At 41.3% G+C, this 15,912-nt stretch overlaps 1 protein-coding gene across 10 annotated transcripts in view; it reads right to left on the reverse strand.

The window, feature by feature from the left end:
* The window catches only part of NIN (ninein), a 107,671-nt gene that overhangs the window by 41,590 nt on the left and 50,169 nt on the right, over positions 1-15,912 (reverse strand). For 9 of the 10 annotated variants that reach the window (XR_009496187.1, XM_059890831.1, XM_059890832.1 and 6 more), the window contains 10 exons: positions 14,372-14,411; positions 12,683-12,873; positions 8,334-8,480; positions 7,686-7,853; positions 7,091-7,227; positions 6,629-6,769; positions 6,201-6,375; positions 2,887-2,997; positions 2,421-2,510; positions 263-401 (listed from right to left, as the gene is read on the reverse strand). Coding sequence is in view for 9 of the 10 variants with exons in the window: in XM_059890831.1 (XP_059746814.1) it covers positions 263-401; positions 2,421-2,510; positions 2,887-2,997; positions 6,201-6,375; positions 6,629-6,769; positions 7,091-7,227; positions 7,686-7,853; positions 8,334-8,480; positions 12,683-12,873; positions 14,372-14,411 (1,339 nt within the window). In the remaining variant the exon portion in view is untranslated. Of the gene's footprint in view, positions 1-262; positions 402-2,420; positions 2,511-2,886; positions 2,998-6,200; positions 6,376-6,628; positions 6,770-7,090; positions 7,228-7,685; positions 7,854-8,333; positions 8,481-12,682; positions 12,874-12,984; positions 13,088-14,371; positions 14,412-15,912 lie in introns of those variants that run through there. The other variant, XM_059890833.1, reaches the window with a different exon arrangement.

Below are 15,912 nucleotides of genomic sequence, written 5' to 3' on the forward strand. Positions count from 1 at the left end.
CATTTCTTTGTTGATGTGTATCAAAATCAGATGGAAGTATTCTCACAAAGACTTCAGGACAAATGAAAAAAACATACCACAAGTGAAACAGCTCAAGAAAATAGCATTGCCAAAGTCTTTTTTGGGGTGGTGGGGGTGGGGTAGTGCTGTGGGGGCGGAGAAGGCAGGGTTGCCAACATTTTGCAATTTTACATTCAACCATGGTTTTAAAATCAAAAGTCAAAGGCATAGACTCTGAAAAGATGGTGTCTGAATGGCTTACCCTGGTCAGGCTCTATGCAACCACTGTTAATATCAAGTTCTTCTGACAGTGAGTTCTGCAAGGGAAGCCTGGATACTTTGCCTTGTGTACGATATTCTTGCAGTTCAGATTGGAGTTCGTCTACTTGGTCTTGTAATAGCTGGAATTTAAAAACCAATATAAATCTTAGATGTGATGTCAAAAACAAGCAACGGAAGAAAAAACAGATACACTGTACATAATCAAAACTAAAAACTTTTGTGCTTCAAAGGATACCAACAAGAAAGTAAACAGACAATCCACAGCATGGAAAAAAAGTTTTTGCACCATATATATCTGATAAGGGACTTGTATACAGAATATATAAAGAAGTATTACAACTCAATAATAAAAAGACAAATAACACATTTAAATATTCAGCAAAGGGTCTGAAGAGACATTTCTCCAAAGAAGATATATGACAAGCACATGAAAAGATACTCAATGGTATTAGCCATCAGGGAAATGCAAATCAAAGCCACAATGAGATTCCACTTCATATCCACTAGGATGGCTAAAATAAAGGACATACAGTAACAACTGTTGGCAAGGATGGAGAGAAACGGAAACTCTCTTGCTGATGGGAATTAAAATGGTGCAAATATTTTGCAAAAAATTTGGCAGTTCTTCAAAGGTTAAGCATACAGTGATGATGTGATTCAATTCCACTCCTCAGTACATACCCAAGAGAAATGAAAGCCTATGTCCACAGAAGAGCTCACACACAAATTACTCACAGCAGCCCATTATTCACAATATTTGGACAACTCAATGTCCATCAACTAAGGAATGGATAAATAAAATGTGGTATGGCTATGTTATGGAATATTATGCAGCAATAGAAATAAAGTACTGATACACGGTACTACATGGATGGAGCTCAAAAACAATATGCTAAATGGAGGAAGCCAGTCACAAAGGTCGATATATTGTATAAGTCCGTTTATAGGAAATGTAAAAGATAGGCAAAACCAAACAGACAGCAAACAGATCATTAGTTGCCTAGGGCTGGAGGTCATGGGAGAGATTACAGCTAGGTGGACTGGGAGTTTCTTTGCGGGTGATGAAAATGTTCTAAAATTTATTATGGTAATGGTTGTACAATTCTGTGAATATACTAAAAGAGACTGAATTGTATACCTTAAGTTGGTGAACTGTATGGTTATGAAAAGCTATTAAAAAATAAATAAGTGGATGAATTTGGGGAATTTTTGGAGGTGGAGCTGACAGATTTTACTGATGAAATAATTGAAAGCATAGGAGAAAAAAAATCTATATAACTGAAAGTATAGGAGATTAGAGACAAGAGCCAAAATGTATTTGTAAGAGTGACAAATATTTCATTTCTTTTCTCAAAGTCTGCATGTATATTTCCTGAGAAGGCAGACTATGAAGAGCCTCATAAGGAGGTGATTATTTTCTTCATTTTTGCCCAAGTACTATGTTCATCTAAAGCAGGCTGAACTCAGTTATGCTCACCATGTTAAAATACACAAGTGTTTGTGGTTTAAGAAAAAAAAAAAAATCCCAGATTCCTGAGCTTAGAAGAGTTACTTTTCTAAAAAAGTCAAAGATTCTTATTTATTAGGATGTTTTTGTGTCTTCTAGTAGTAATGACTTACTACTTAAAGACTTGAGTGTTTTCTGCTCTATTTGTATCTTGTAAATAAAGTAAGGAATGTATTCAGGAAAAAACCCCACAGAACAAAAGCAAATTATATCAGAGTAAGCCTGCACTCAGGAAAGGCTGGTTTTGGAAAAAGCATATCAACATGATCACAGTTTCCTTCTCTTAGAATAAAACTTTATTTTCCTCTAATTACTGGCAATTTCTGACCCAGATAAAACAGACAACTGCAGTTTGCACAACTCTCTCATATGTCAGGATACTAAATGACATTAATAGCAAGCACTTAGGTTAAGTGTTTTCTGTGTCTCAGGCTCTGTTCTAAGCACTTCACGTGTACTTCCTGACTCCCCACAACAACTCTATTTTGTGGGTTCATTTATTTTTGTCACCTTGTAGATGAGGAATTGAGATACCCACAGGTTACATTTACCAGTCGCTTGGCTGGTAAACGGTGAAGCAGGATCTGAATTGGGCACTCCTCCACTTACTAAGGTCTCTTCAGTCACTCACCCGGCACTGCTGCTCATATTCATTTCTCATCTGCGTCAGCCTTTCTTCTTGCAGGAAGAATTCAGCACTGCTGGGATCAAGGTCACCAAACTAGAAAATGGAAAGTGCAAAGTTGTCATTTTTCCCAAGTGTCCTTCTTTGACCTATAAAATACCAAAGGCCCCAATTTCTGGTGTTCACTCAGTCTCTTGAGTATGAAAGGAATGTGACTTTTGAACAGAAACACCATCCACTGGAAGATGGAAAGAACATTCTAGAGTGATGTGTTCAACTAAAGCAGAGATCCTTTCTCATTGCCATGCAAAGTTTTCCTCGTATAAATTAAATCCCTGCAAAAGTTGACAACTTCCTTTAGTCACATAAATAATTCCATAATAGACATTTTCTTAGTGGCACTGCTTCTGGTCTTTTGAGTAAACTACATTTCGGGGTTACCTTTCAGGAAATCACATTTCAACAGATTTACCTTTTCTGCCAAAACATTTTCCAAATTTCGCTGAAGTTTGTTTGTCAGACTCTCATACTCTGCCAACTTCTCTGCATTCTCCAAAAGCTCATTTTCTAGACGACTGTTTTCCTGAAGAAATTTGGGGAAATTACATGGATTGAAAAGGAAGCTGTTGTACCATTTTATATCATGCATAAATCAATGCTCTAGATTGAGAAAGTTTCAGTACGTTAGAGGAGAAAAAGTAAATATTAAAAAAACCCAATGTTTATCTTATAACCCCAAAGCGTGCCTCTTCTTTTTCTTGATCCTACAGAACCATGCTATCCAACAGCAGGCACTAGCAGTCCCAGGTAGAGGAGCTGTAAGTATGAAATACTCACCAGATTTTGAGGATTTAGAACAAAAATGAAAAAAAAAAGCTCAATAACAGGTTTTCTATATTAATTACAAGTCAAAATGATAATGTTTTAGAGATTACAGATTAAAATGATTTAACATTAAATTCACCTGTTTCTTTTTACCTTTTAATGTGGCTGTCTGAAAATTTGAAATTACATATATGACTTGCATTGTACTTCTATCTGACAGCTTTGCAATTGAAAATTTAATGACATGAAAAGCATTCTCATTAGGATGTCAAATGAAAGACTGGCTGCAGAATGCCATGTTTATTTGACAGCAAAAGAGAACTCAGAGAAACTGCAAAAAGCAGAATAGCTCCAACAATTCTCATTTAATGATGATATACACACGTTTATATTTAATTTACAATTTGATTCTGGTTTAAAGATATAAAAGCTACACATACAGTTTTTTCATAATTTATGTTTAAATTATTATAATAACATGTCAACCTAAGTCCACAAAATGTGGGTTTTTTCTGTGTATTTTCAAAGCATATCTTGCCAAAATATAGAGATGATATATTTCTTTTTAGAAAACTTCTTATTTTGTATTAGGGTATAGCCAATTAACAAACAATGCTGTGGTAGTTTCAGGTAAACAGCAAAGGGATTCAGTCACACATATACGTGTATCCATTCTCCACCAAGCTCTCCTCTTATCCAGGCTGCCACATAACATTGAGCAGAGTTCCATGTGCTATACAGTAGGTCCTTGTTGGTTATCTATCTTAAATACAGCAGTGTATACATGTCCATCCCAAACGCCCTAACTATCCTTTCTCCCCGATCCTTCCCACCAGCACCCATAGGGTCATTCTCAAAGTCTGTGAGTCTGTTTCTGTTTTGTAAGTTCATTTGTATTAATTCCATTTCTTTTTAGATTCTCTATATATGGGATGTCATAGGATATTTTTCCTTCTCTGATTTACTTCACTCAGTCTGATACTGTCTAGGTCCGTCCATGTTGCTGCGAACGGCACTATTTCATTCTTTTGAATGGCTGAGAAATAGTCCATTGTATATATGTACCACATCTTCTTTATCCATTCCTCTGTCATTGGGCATTTAAGTAGAGCCAATATGTTTTACATATATTCTTGTTCACACCCTTATGCAGTTAACATGGAGTAAAAAAGCATGTGCTTGAAGTGTTTAAAAAAGAAAACTACCTTCCCCTCAAATGAGAACTCTAGAATTCTAATCTTTCAAAGTCTGTCTAAATTTAGATGTTAAAACAATCAGGAGCAATCTCTATGAATTGGGCCTGTGTTCGTGCTTTGGAAACTGAGAAGTCAGCTTCTGTTGCCGACCACAGGGAACATACAACTGGGGCCATGGCAGGGGAGACAGATATGGATACAATTACCTAAGATGTGACAGAAAATATGCTATCTTTTGGCAAGAAAAAAAAGTAAGTGTAATGAAAACGAATAAGCAATTTGCCCTGCAGTGTTGGAGAAAGCAGTGAAGGAGCCTACAAGCCCACTGAGAAACTGAAATCACTGGCAGCAGGCGCAGCAGAGGCTGGGCGTGGACTTGGGGGTTGCTGGCAAGACCTGAGATCAGGAAGGTAGGAGCATGAACCCCCTTTCAGGGCCCTTCAGGCTTCCATGCCACACTTTTACAAAGGGTATAGTATGATTCTTAAGTGTTCTTCAGTAAGATGGTACCCCACTCCAGTACTCTTGCCTGGAAAATCCCATGGATGGAGGAGCCTGGTGGGCTGCAGTCCATGGGGTCACTAAGAGTCGGACATGACTGAGCAACTTCACTTTCACTTTTCCTTTCATGCATTGGAGAAGGAAATGGCAATCCACTCCAGTGTTCTTGCCTGGAGAATCCCAGGAACAGGGGAGCCTGGTGGGCTACCGTCTATGGGGTCGCAGAGTCAGACACGACTTAAGCGACTCAGCAGCAGCAGCGGCAGTAAGATAACTCTGGTGACCAGGCGGAGGGAGGTTGGATAGATGGAAGAAAGAATGCACATACGTCAGTTGAGAAATTGTGATGAATTCCGAACCTGTTCAGAGGCTGTGGGAATGGAGAAATGGGATAAATCTGAGAAGACTTTCAGAGCATCAGCAGGACTCAGAAAGTGAGAATCCAGGATGACCAAGGACAGTGACTTCTATGACTTACAGCACAGGGTGGTGATGGAGATTAGGGTGAAAATTCAGGAAAGGAAGCAGTTTGATGGTTAGGGAGGGAGAATTGGCTCAGTCTCTGATTTGTGGAGTTTCAGGAATCTTTCATAACCTCAACAAAACTAACTATTCCATAGGTTCTTACTACTTTCAGATACTGTATATGTAGCAACTCACTCAATCTCCACATCAATGCTCTGAGGTAGGTATTATGATGGTGACTCTCTTGTATATTAGGAAACAGGCTTGAGTAACCTGATGAAGGTCTTCTGTAAGTGGTGGTATCCAGATTGGAACCAGGCAGTCTTGAGTCCAGACCCCTCCCAAGACCTGAGAGGGTCCCGCCCACCTTCAGCTCCAGCTGACACTACTACATTACCCAGTGTCAGAGCTCCATAAAGAGAAGCATCACTTCCTCTACTGAGGCACAAAAAAGAGGAGGAGGATGTGCAAGGGAAAAGGTAGATTTGCGAGCAGAGAAACAAAGTGGATGGCCTCGGCATGGAAGGAAAAAAAAGCCATCTGCTAAGGATGAGGAAGGGGACACCATCAACCAGGTATCAAACAGCCCTGAGGACTCACTGCCACTTCAGCAGGTAAGAACAAGATATGCTGTTGGCAAACCAGAAGCCTGGACACCCCTGAAACCTGGGGCTCTACCATGTCCGGGTGTTGACCCAGACTTATGAGCCCTGTGTAGACCTGTCCTCTTACAGAGCTGTGGTTTTTCATGTGGTGTTCCCAGAAGGCACACAGACCACATAACTAAGAGGATAATTACCTTTAAAGAGAGTGCGAGGCGGTCCCGGACGTAGTTCTCTTCTGTTTTTGCCTTTTCGATTTCTTGCTCAAGTTCCAAACGCTGCTTGCCCACCTGCTGCAGGATCTGCTCTCTCTCCTTTCGAAACTCATTCTTTAAGGCTGCTATTCGCTCCTTGTACTCTTCATCCAGTTTCCTGTGAGAAGGAAAGACTGACAGGCTGCCATCAAGTCCCTCAGAGGTCCCTCTGTAGAGCCACCAAAAATGGAAAGAGTCATAGAGATGGAAGCTCCTTGAGAAAGTGGCCAGTGAGCCCTGCTTTCCTGTAGGCTTGGCCACACCTAAGTCACCCCAGCCAGGTGTGGCCAAGCAGGCGGACAGGCAGGCAAAACCCCACTGTTCTGGGCCAGGGTGGTGGGAAAGGAGGGCCCTGGCCCCGCCCGTCACACCTGAGGTTGTACTCGTTCCGCCGCTCTATGGCTGCATGGTGATCGTCCACCTCTGAGGCCATTAGAGACTTCAGCTTCTCAGCTTTGTCCAGATCAGACCGTAGCTTCTCTTTTTCTCTGAGCATCTGATCCACTCGCTCCCTAGAATCAGAAAGAAACAAAGTTATAAGGGAGACTGTTACTAGGCAACAAGTAGACCCAAAAAAACTCTCATCTGGCTTACTCCTATACAAAAACAAAACCAAGACAACCAGAACCCTTCCAAAACACAAAGACATTCCACAGCCCTTTTCAAAAGCCTACATTGCAGCTCTAAGCTCCACCTCACTTTCACAGAAGCGAGATGATAGGCGATTAGCCACCACTGCCTTCAGAAGGGAAGAATACATGCCACAGGCATCTGAGCACTTGCTCAACAAGTAGGAAAGGGAACAGAGCAGGTAAGCTTTCTGCTCAACTCACAGCAAATGCCGAATCTCAGCCTTAAAACTGGCCAGAGCTGCCTGGTGAATGCTGTTCTTGGTGACCAAAAGTTCGTTTTCAAGAGCCAGTGTCAACTCTGTCAAGTTGACATTTCCATCAAGGCTAAAATCCAAGGCCTAGAAATCAGAACAAGTTCAAGATAATCACAAGTTCTATCCTCAGAAAGCAGAAAATGTGAAGGTTATACAGACCTGGGGAACTGAATTTATAATCTACAAACTGGATATTTACATTTAATGGCTGCCTTGGAACAATATTCAACTAAGGTCTCTCTAAGGAAAACATGATTATTTACGTGTTTTTAAAAAATGCTGTCTGGCATTGTAAATAAACACAATGGCAAAACTCTAATCTTTACCAACAAGAGATCGGTTAAGAAATTTCTTGTGAATAATTTAGGGGTTAAAAACATGAAGTCAGCAACACTCCTGGTTAAAGGGGGTAGGAAAAGTTATCTCTTATGTCTGAGATCTTGGGAACAGAAGAATCATTAAGGAGAAATCAAATCAAATCACAAACAGAATTTTTCAACCCTTCCCAATTTGTCATTTGCCTCCCATTTCAGTTGCCACACCTTCAGGATCTCCTGGCTGTTTTCAATGCCTTCCTCCTGCCAGGTGTCAAGTATTCTCTCCACTGATGCATAGCCCATCCCATCATCCAGGCAGGAGAAGACCCGAAAACCAATGGTACTCATCATTGCAGATGGGGCTGTGGTCCGTCGTCCACTCTCATCAAAAGACTAGAAGAAGAAAGAGACTTGAGCAAGCTCAGGCGTTGCAACATGATACTGGTCGAGACCAAAAGCAGTCAGTCCTGACCACAAGGGGCAGAGGCATGCTTCTCTCATTTATACTGCTAGGATAAAAAGCCAAGTGGCCCCTTTGATCTTCCTTTCCCAAGTCAGTCAAGAATGCAAAACTGATCAACAGCTGACCTGGCAGACAGATCCTGCATACAGATGAGATGCATCTCTACTCAACATCAGGTTCCTTCTGGCCCACAGCTAACAGGAAGGGGCATAATTAGTGGTCTTCCTACTGTAATTTATGGTCATTTCTCAAACCCAACTTCCCCAGTGGTTTAGTCTTTCATTTCTGCTCTTCTTTTGCTTCTCTTTCTCCTCAGTATTTTTCTTCAGACAGCAGATTAACTCACTGGAAATTATTCAAATGAATTTTAACTTTACTCCCAAAGAATCCACTTCCTATTTATTTCTTACCTGCATGGAGATGTGCCTTTTCAATTGCCTATATGGGGTAGATGCTGATGGTGTAAGAGGTTTTCCATTTTTGAACAAGCCATAGAAAAAATCTTCTACACTCATCATACCATCAGGATCAAGATTATGGAAGACTTCTTCAAGCATCTAGAAAAGGGTAACCATATATCTTAACTATTTCTCTCAAAAAAACCCCACAAAGCCCCAAGCGCACTTCTAGACCCAAGAGGCTCAGTGGTAAACAATTCACCGGCCAATGCAGGAGATGCTGGTTTGATCCCTGGGTCTAAGGAAATGGCAACCCATTCCAGTTATTCTTGCCTGAGAAATCCAATGTACAGGGGAGCCTGGCAGGCTACAGCCCATGGAGTCACAAAGAGTCGGACATGACTTAGTGATTAAACAACAAAGCCAACAGATACTGGCACCACTCTTGATCCCAAGACTCCAGAAATATGACATGTCCCCTTATTCTCACTTCACTAAATATATTTTCCTTTCTAGTAATCTGTCCTTCCCCCTCACATAAACTAAACAAAATTCATTTTCAACATCTTCATAATTTTCTGCAATTTAGAAATTAACTGTTTTCTCTTTTGCTCATACTCTTAGAACAGGTTATCTTCAACGTTACTATGCATTATCTTGTGAGTTAAAGAATTACTGAAAAATATAAAGATATAGCTTCCCAGTGTTGTAACAGCAGAAAACAGACATTCATTAAGCCATTATATTATAGTGACTCCACATGGTATTTTGCTTATATGAAATTTTGTAAACTAGCATAAATGGGTCTGGGACAGATTGCAATGATTTAAGAGCTTGGGTCTGAAACCCATGCCTTGGAATTTAGAACATTACTTGGAACCACACTGTGGTGTTTGGGGTTTTTAATTTCTTTTAATACTTTTGCACAATCAAAATGAAGACTGGATAGGAAGAATTTCACGTGTGTGCAATAGAAGTGTTCCGAGAGATGTGAAGAGAAGGAAATTCTGCTTGACTACTTTGCCCCCTCTGACAGTAATCAAGTGGTCCTCATCATATAGAGTCCCTTCTAGAGGCGTGCCTGGGAGATGGTTTGTTCCCTAACTCACAGAGGAATGGAAAAGGGAATAAAGCAACATGAATCACAGATACCACAAAATAGGGAAAGAAAGCAAAGCCCTCCATTCTCACAGTCAGCTTCCTATTTGGGGGGCTGAAATTTTTCTATAGGACATGACCCCAATGTACAAAGCAGAAATCACCTGAGGGTCTTGTTAAAGTGCAGACTCTGATGTAGTTAAATCTAGGGCTGGGGCCTGGGAATTCTACATTTCTAACAAGATAATGCCTAATTTGCTGAGTAGCAAGGAACTGAATAAGCAACAAACTTACCATTAGTGCCTGCAACTGGGTCCCTTCTAACAAAAGCCTCTTTGTAACAAATCCTCAAATTTTCAATATTTATTTCCTAAGTCTGGACTATTGCTGGGACTCCTGTCATCTCCTAATTATTGATTCTATCCCTCAGCTAAGTCCTTGTGGCATTTCTTTTATCTTGAATGCTTTTTTTCCCAATCCATATCCAAAGGGAAACATCTGTCTCTATTCTTGTTTTTCTACCAGTTCCTTTGGAGAGGATTCCAAAACAAAACCATTTTAAAGGGTGGAAATCTTTGGAAGAAGCAACAGTTCCTATAGAGAATCACAGGAAGAAACAGATGGAAAGATATTTTGGGCAAAATTCAGAGGTTGCCAAGCTCCCTTAGATTCTCTGTCTCATTTTTATCAAACAGAACACTTTCTTAGAGGACTAGGCTTTCAGGACTGTCAAGCCAGAAGTCACAGTAAAATCCAGCAGTGATGACTGAAGCTAACCAGCATATTTTGCCTTTAACATTGGAACATTCCAACATATTTGCCTTTAACATTTTAACATTTTGCTCCACATTGGTTAGCCCTGTGACCTCGGCCAAATCAATGTATAGCTTCCTGACTGCCTAAACACCCATCACCGGATCCATTCCAAGTGGTGGAGTAAGCGAGTCCTGCCAGTTATTAGACATGGGGGTGTGGGCAAGTGGTGAGTAAATGAACGTGGATTCAGAAGAGGACGGATGGACTGGGTTGGCCTGATAAGAATGCTAGTCAGTGGGCAACTGGGACACACCCTGCAGCCTATGCAGGAGCTGAATCTAGACCCCTGAGGACATTCTTCCTCCCTATCACCAGCCAGGTCTTTAGATGGCTGATTTCCCAATGTGTAAGCTGGGAAATAGCCAGAGGTGCCAGGAAGGTGATATAAATGAATGAGGCAGGATGGTCTTGAGACATTTAAAAGGCTACTTGGAAGCCTTTTAAAGCAGTGAACAGAACATTTGAGTGCATGCCCTGTCCAAAGGGGCTAGCCGTTTCTCATTACCAGAAAAATGGAGCCAAATCTTCTGATTTTCAGAAAAAAATCTCCTGATTTTAAAAAGTATAGCAAATAGTTCAATTTTTAAACATTGTGTAGGTCACACGGCCTTTGGGTCGTATCAGGCCTCTAGACTTCCCAGGTGGCTCAGTGGTAAAGAATCCTTCTGCCAAGCAGGAGACCCAGGTTTGATCCCTGGAGAAGGAAATGGCAACCCACTCCAGTATTCTTGCCTGGAAATCCCACAGACAGAGGAGCCTGGTAGGCTGCAGTTCACGGGGCTGCATGAGTCAGGCATGACTTGGTGACGAAACAACAAGGGGGATAGTCTGCCTTCACTGGCCTACAGCCGTCTTGGCTTCTGGAAGGCAGGCACTATCTTCGGCTATAAGACAGTCCATCTAGTTTCCCTTCATGCTGATGGCAACATGCAGCAGTGACTTCTTTCTTTATCTATAAAATGTGGGGTGACTAAATCTAAAATTGCTTTCAGTTGTAAAATTCTAGGATTCCAAGCTGTGTGTTGGTGAGATCATCATGAACTTTCAGCTCCGCTGTGGCCTAGAGCTAGTAGCACAAAAGCAGCACAGTATTTCATGATTTTGGCAGGGAGGAAAAATACTAAGTAAAAGCTACATTCAATTAGCAATCCTTCACTCATCCTCACAGCAGAGGAGAATAAATGTGCTGCTGCTTTTCCTGGATTCTGGAAACTCGGCCACAGAAGAAAAAGCAACTCCCCATAAACAGCTACAGTTTATTCCAAGATTCGTTCTTAGATAAATATTCCAAGTTTGTGCAATATTTCTTGGCAAAAACAACCCAAGGTTCTGTACACTGCACTGGTTTATAATTTAGGAGGACGAATTTAATTTTATGACTCAACAGTCACCACTGATAAATAAATGACTGCGGAGCCATTAAAAGGTAGTCAGTGTGTAATGGGCACATACACAAGGGAGAAGGAGGAGGGAGAACTTTCCTGCAAGCTAGGCTACTTGGAAGCTTTTGATAATAAATCTCATTCTGGTTTAGGAAAATAATACCACTTATCCTCTGAGCAAGCAGATAACATGGTTTCGAATATCATTATAATCAAAGTTTCCCAAAGCTTGTACAACTGTAGCCCTAACCTCTAAGTCCCTTCAATCCTTATTTTCAACTCTTTGAAAGACGTGTCTTGGAATTAATTACATTCTTTTGTTTCATGGCTGTTCATGCACCCAGTCCTGCCACCCCTCTTAATTTTTTAGAAAATGTAAAGTTGAGAATTTTACCAAGCAAGAGCATCTTGGGGGCTGCTTCAAGACTCTTCTGTTGTACGTTTTCAAAACCGCCAACCTACCCTTTTCCATTTCCTCATGACCAGATTATTGTGATGACTCCTGGCTGGTGTCCTAATCTATGGCTCTCTTTACACCAATATATACCATAAAAGAAGTTCAGACCACCCTTAGCAAGTAAGTTTTTCCCATGTATTATGTAATCTGCTAAAGAACCCAGGGATGATATGGAGATTGTCTCTCCAAAGACTAAACTTATCAGCCTGGGCTTCAAAGTATTTCCCCAACTCAACTCTCCCGAACTCTCTGCCTTGTCCTGCCTCCACACCTTTTTCACCTCTGACTCTGTGAGTGCCACAGCTACAGACTGACATCATGGCTACACTGAGCTGGGGTCTGACAATGATGTGGGGTAACATGCTTAGCACAGTGAGGCACGCACAGTTTGGGTTCAGTAATTATCAGCTATTGTCAGTTCTTGTTTCCCACGACAAACATGAGCTCCTCAGAGACACAAACTTGATGGCTGACTTGCCAGGAAAAAAAGAGAATGGAGTCTCTGTAACTTGCGGCAGGAAACCAAAACATGGCTGTGTCCAGCCTGTGGCCAGGTTAGCTTGTATCACGATTACTATCCCTGAATAAAAATACAATGCAACGCTCACCTCTCCATCGACATTCTGCAAACCATACTGCTCGCAGATGGAGACCAGCTTCTTTCGGTTTAGGTGACCATCACGAGTGATCCCCAAATCTTCACAAACCTCCTGCAGTTTCTCTTCTATCCAGTCTTGGGGAGCCAAAGACCCAGTCTGTGAGGCTTTCAAATCATCTGGGTTCCAAAATCTTAACTGGCCTAAAATAAAAGCATATATTATATTGTCCCTAAAAGAACTGCACAGAGATAGCATCTATACTCAAAGAAAAATACGCTTTTTGAAAATAAATGCTATAGAAAAGAGACTACCAAGTGTTGATTTGATCCAGAAGTTCAAATGAAGCAGAACCATTGGTTCTTAGGCTGCAATGAAGGCCAACAGGCACTCTTTCGTTCACTGGCAGTTATATCCCTATAAGAAATATTCCAGGGCAGTCACGTCAAGGTTCTAGGTTTGTTTTATTTCAAAGAAAAATGTGCACAGGCTTAGGCTTTGGTGTGATTGAAAGAGAAGGCTGGTTGAGAGCCATTCTAAAGAGTTTTATACATCCTACCTCAACTATAGCTACCAGATTTTATTATCTCTACTCTCTTTCTAGTCTAAGCACTGTTTTACTGAGAAGGAAATAATTTCATGGTAAATACCATTAAATAATGATAAAAGTCTCAAGAGTAGACTGTTTCTAAATCTTTACACATGAATATTCTGACCTATAAGCAACCTAACTTAAAAAATAAATGGTTACAAGTTATTATCTGTATATTAAGGATAGTTGATCCCCTGGTGGCTCAGTGGGTAACAAATCTGCTTGCAATGCAGGAGACCTGGGTTTGATCCCTGGCTCAAGAAGATCTCCTGGAGAAGAGAATAGCTGCCCACTGCAGTATTCTAACCTGGAGAATTCCATGGACAGAGGAGCCTGGTGGGCTTCCATGGGGTAGCAAAGAGTCAGACACAATTGAGCGACTAAGCACATATTAAGGATAAATTCTATTTGAGGATACAAGGATCAACCTACTTATTTAAAAATAAATATTTATTCTCCATGAAAAGTTCTCACTTCTAGTTAAGATTTCTACTTTCACATTAGAGATTCTGTCAAGTCATTACTTAAACATGAGCTAATTATTGGCATGATACTGTGTGCCTCCAAGAACCTTGGAGGGTTGAGAAGAGTATTTAGTGCTACCCCTACTATTTATTAAAGGCATTAAGCCCATTACTGCTGTGTCTTTACAGGTTGGAGGCCTAGAGAATTTGTAATTACACTTAAGTACAGTTAATCCAGGGTAGGCTGTGAAGTGGGTGGAGATCTGTCAGCTGAACCACAGTGCCATCTGCTGGTGAGGAGATCACCATGAAACTTGTCAAGGGATGCATTTAACCAGTAAATTGTTTAGGATGGTTTATAGATTAATGTGAAAGTCTATATAAGACAGTAATTAACCTATAAGTAAAATTCCACATCTCAGTTGCCATATCTTGCATGATGTTAAATGCAATGATTTAAAACTATGAACTATCAACTGGGAATGAATTTTTTGTTGCTGTTGTACTTCAGGTTGCTTCTTAGCTGGCCTCCAGCAGGTAGGGCTATTAGGAAGAAGGGAAGGGCCTTGGGAAGGGGTTGTGGAGAATGCTCTGTGAATGCAGCCCTTCCCTCCCAGGCCGGCCCGGCATACCCTCAGTTCCTACCTTCTGCTTCATACTCCTCGCTGCGCTGCGTCTTCCAGTGCTAGAGGAGGCAAGAGGAGGAGGTTAGTGTGCTTCAGAACTAAGCCTGCTCTTCCAAGACCAGATCACTCTCTGGCCCTGATGTCATCATCTGAGTAAGTCGCATGAATCAGGACCCTCTAGTGCATTTATCTAGGCAGGCTCTCCTCAATCAGTGAGCCAATAGAGAGCAGATGCCTAAGAAATACCACACCGCCTTCTGCAGCATCTCACCAAGGATTTGGCCTGTGAGCTGACGTCACTTATTCAATAGCAAAACCTAGCACAACCAATAAAATCAGGCCAAAGCCAATATTCAGAATCCATCAACTGAGAAGAGTTTATACACATGCATTTATGAGTTTGTTCTTCAGTAAATGTTCAATAGGTGTGAGGTATCATGCTACATCTTTGGAAAACAACCATGAACAGGACAAGCATAGCTCTTCTCTCATGAGGATTATATGCTGACAAAGTCATGCAGACAAGAAAACAGAAAGAACAACATTGTAGTGTATTAAGTGCTATTGTGGAGGAGTTCAAGAATGGGTACCTAACTGGGTATCCTTCAGCCTTGGAAGTTCAGGGTAGACTTCCTGAAAGAAGCAAGATCTGACTGAGACCTGAGGGGTAGGGTGGAGACAGCCGAGTGGAAAGAAAGGAGCAGAGACTGTTTGCTGACCCATGAGACAAGAATGAGACAGGTGTGTTTGTGGCACAAAGGAGACAGAGGTGCAGCCCCGAACAGCTAGGCTAGAAAGCTCAAGTTAAAATGTACGCTATCAGTGAATTACTGCATTAAAAACAGTGGAACTGATCTGCACTGGATCATTTTGCCCCTTATCATGCTATGTTCTACTGAGTCTTTTCCAAGTCACAGCATACAGGTGTAGTTTGTGTATTACACAAAAGCACCCAGCCCAGGGCACCCGTCAGAACCAAAATCTAGCCCTTGCTCCATGAGCCAAGCATGGCACAAATCTGCTTCCAACCAGTGGCTATGAGTAGGTACACAGTGATCTTTGGCCTCATCAGCAAGCTTCCTAATTACTCTTGTTAGGAGGTTCTACGACCACCACAGTCAGGTAACCCTGTTGAGAAAGGTGTATCCCCCTTTTAAAACCTCCTGCTGTCTCAGCAAAGATCCAGCTTTATGAAGGAAGGTACCTTTGATAACTGATGCAAAGAGTCAACTCATTGGAAAAGACCCTGATGCTAGGAAAGATTGAAGGCAAAAGGAGAAGGGGCAGCAGAGAATGAGATGGTTAGATAGCATCACCAACTCAATGGACATGAATTTGAGCAAACTCCATAGTGGAGGACAGAGGAACTTGGCGTGCTGCAGTCCCTGGGGTCGCAGAGTCGGACACATCTTAGTGACTGAACAACAGCCTTTGATAACACATAAATAACCAGTCCACTCTCCTTGGTGGCTGAACTGCACAAGGGAACTTATTTCTTAGATTCTTGAAACGAACAGGAAAACAAACCTAATTAACTCCCGTCTCCAGAGCTTGGATTCC

Source organism: Bos taurus, chromosome 10 (assembly GCF_002263795.3).
Source record: "Bos taurus isolate L1 Dominette 01449 registration number 42190680 breed Hereford chromosome 10, ARS-UCD2.0, whole genome shotgun sequence".
In the NCBI taxonomy this organism is placed as follows: Eukaryota; Metazoa; Chordata; class Mammalia; order Artiodactyla; family Bovidae; genus Bos; species Bos taurus.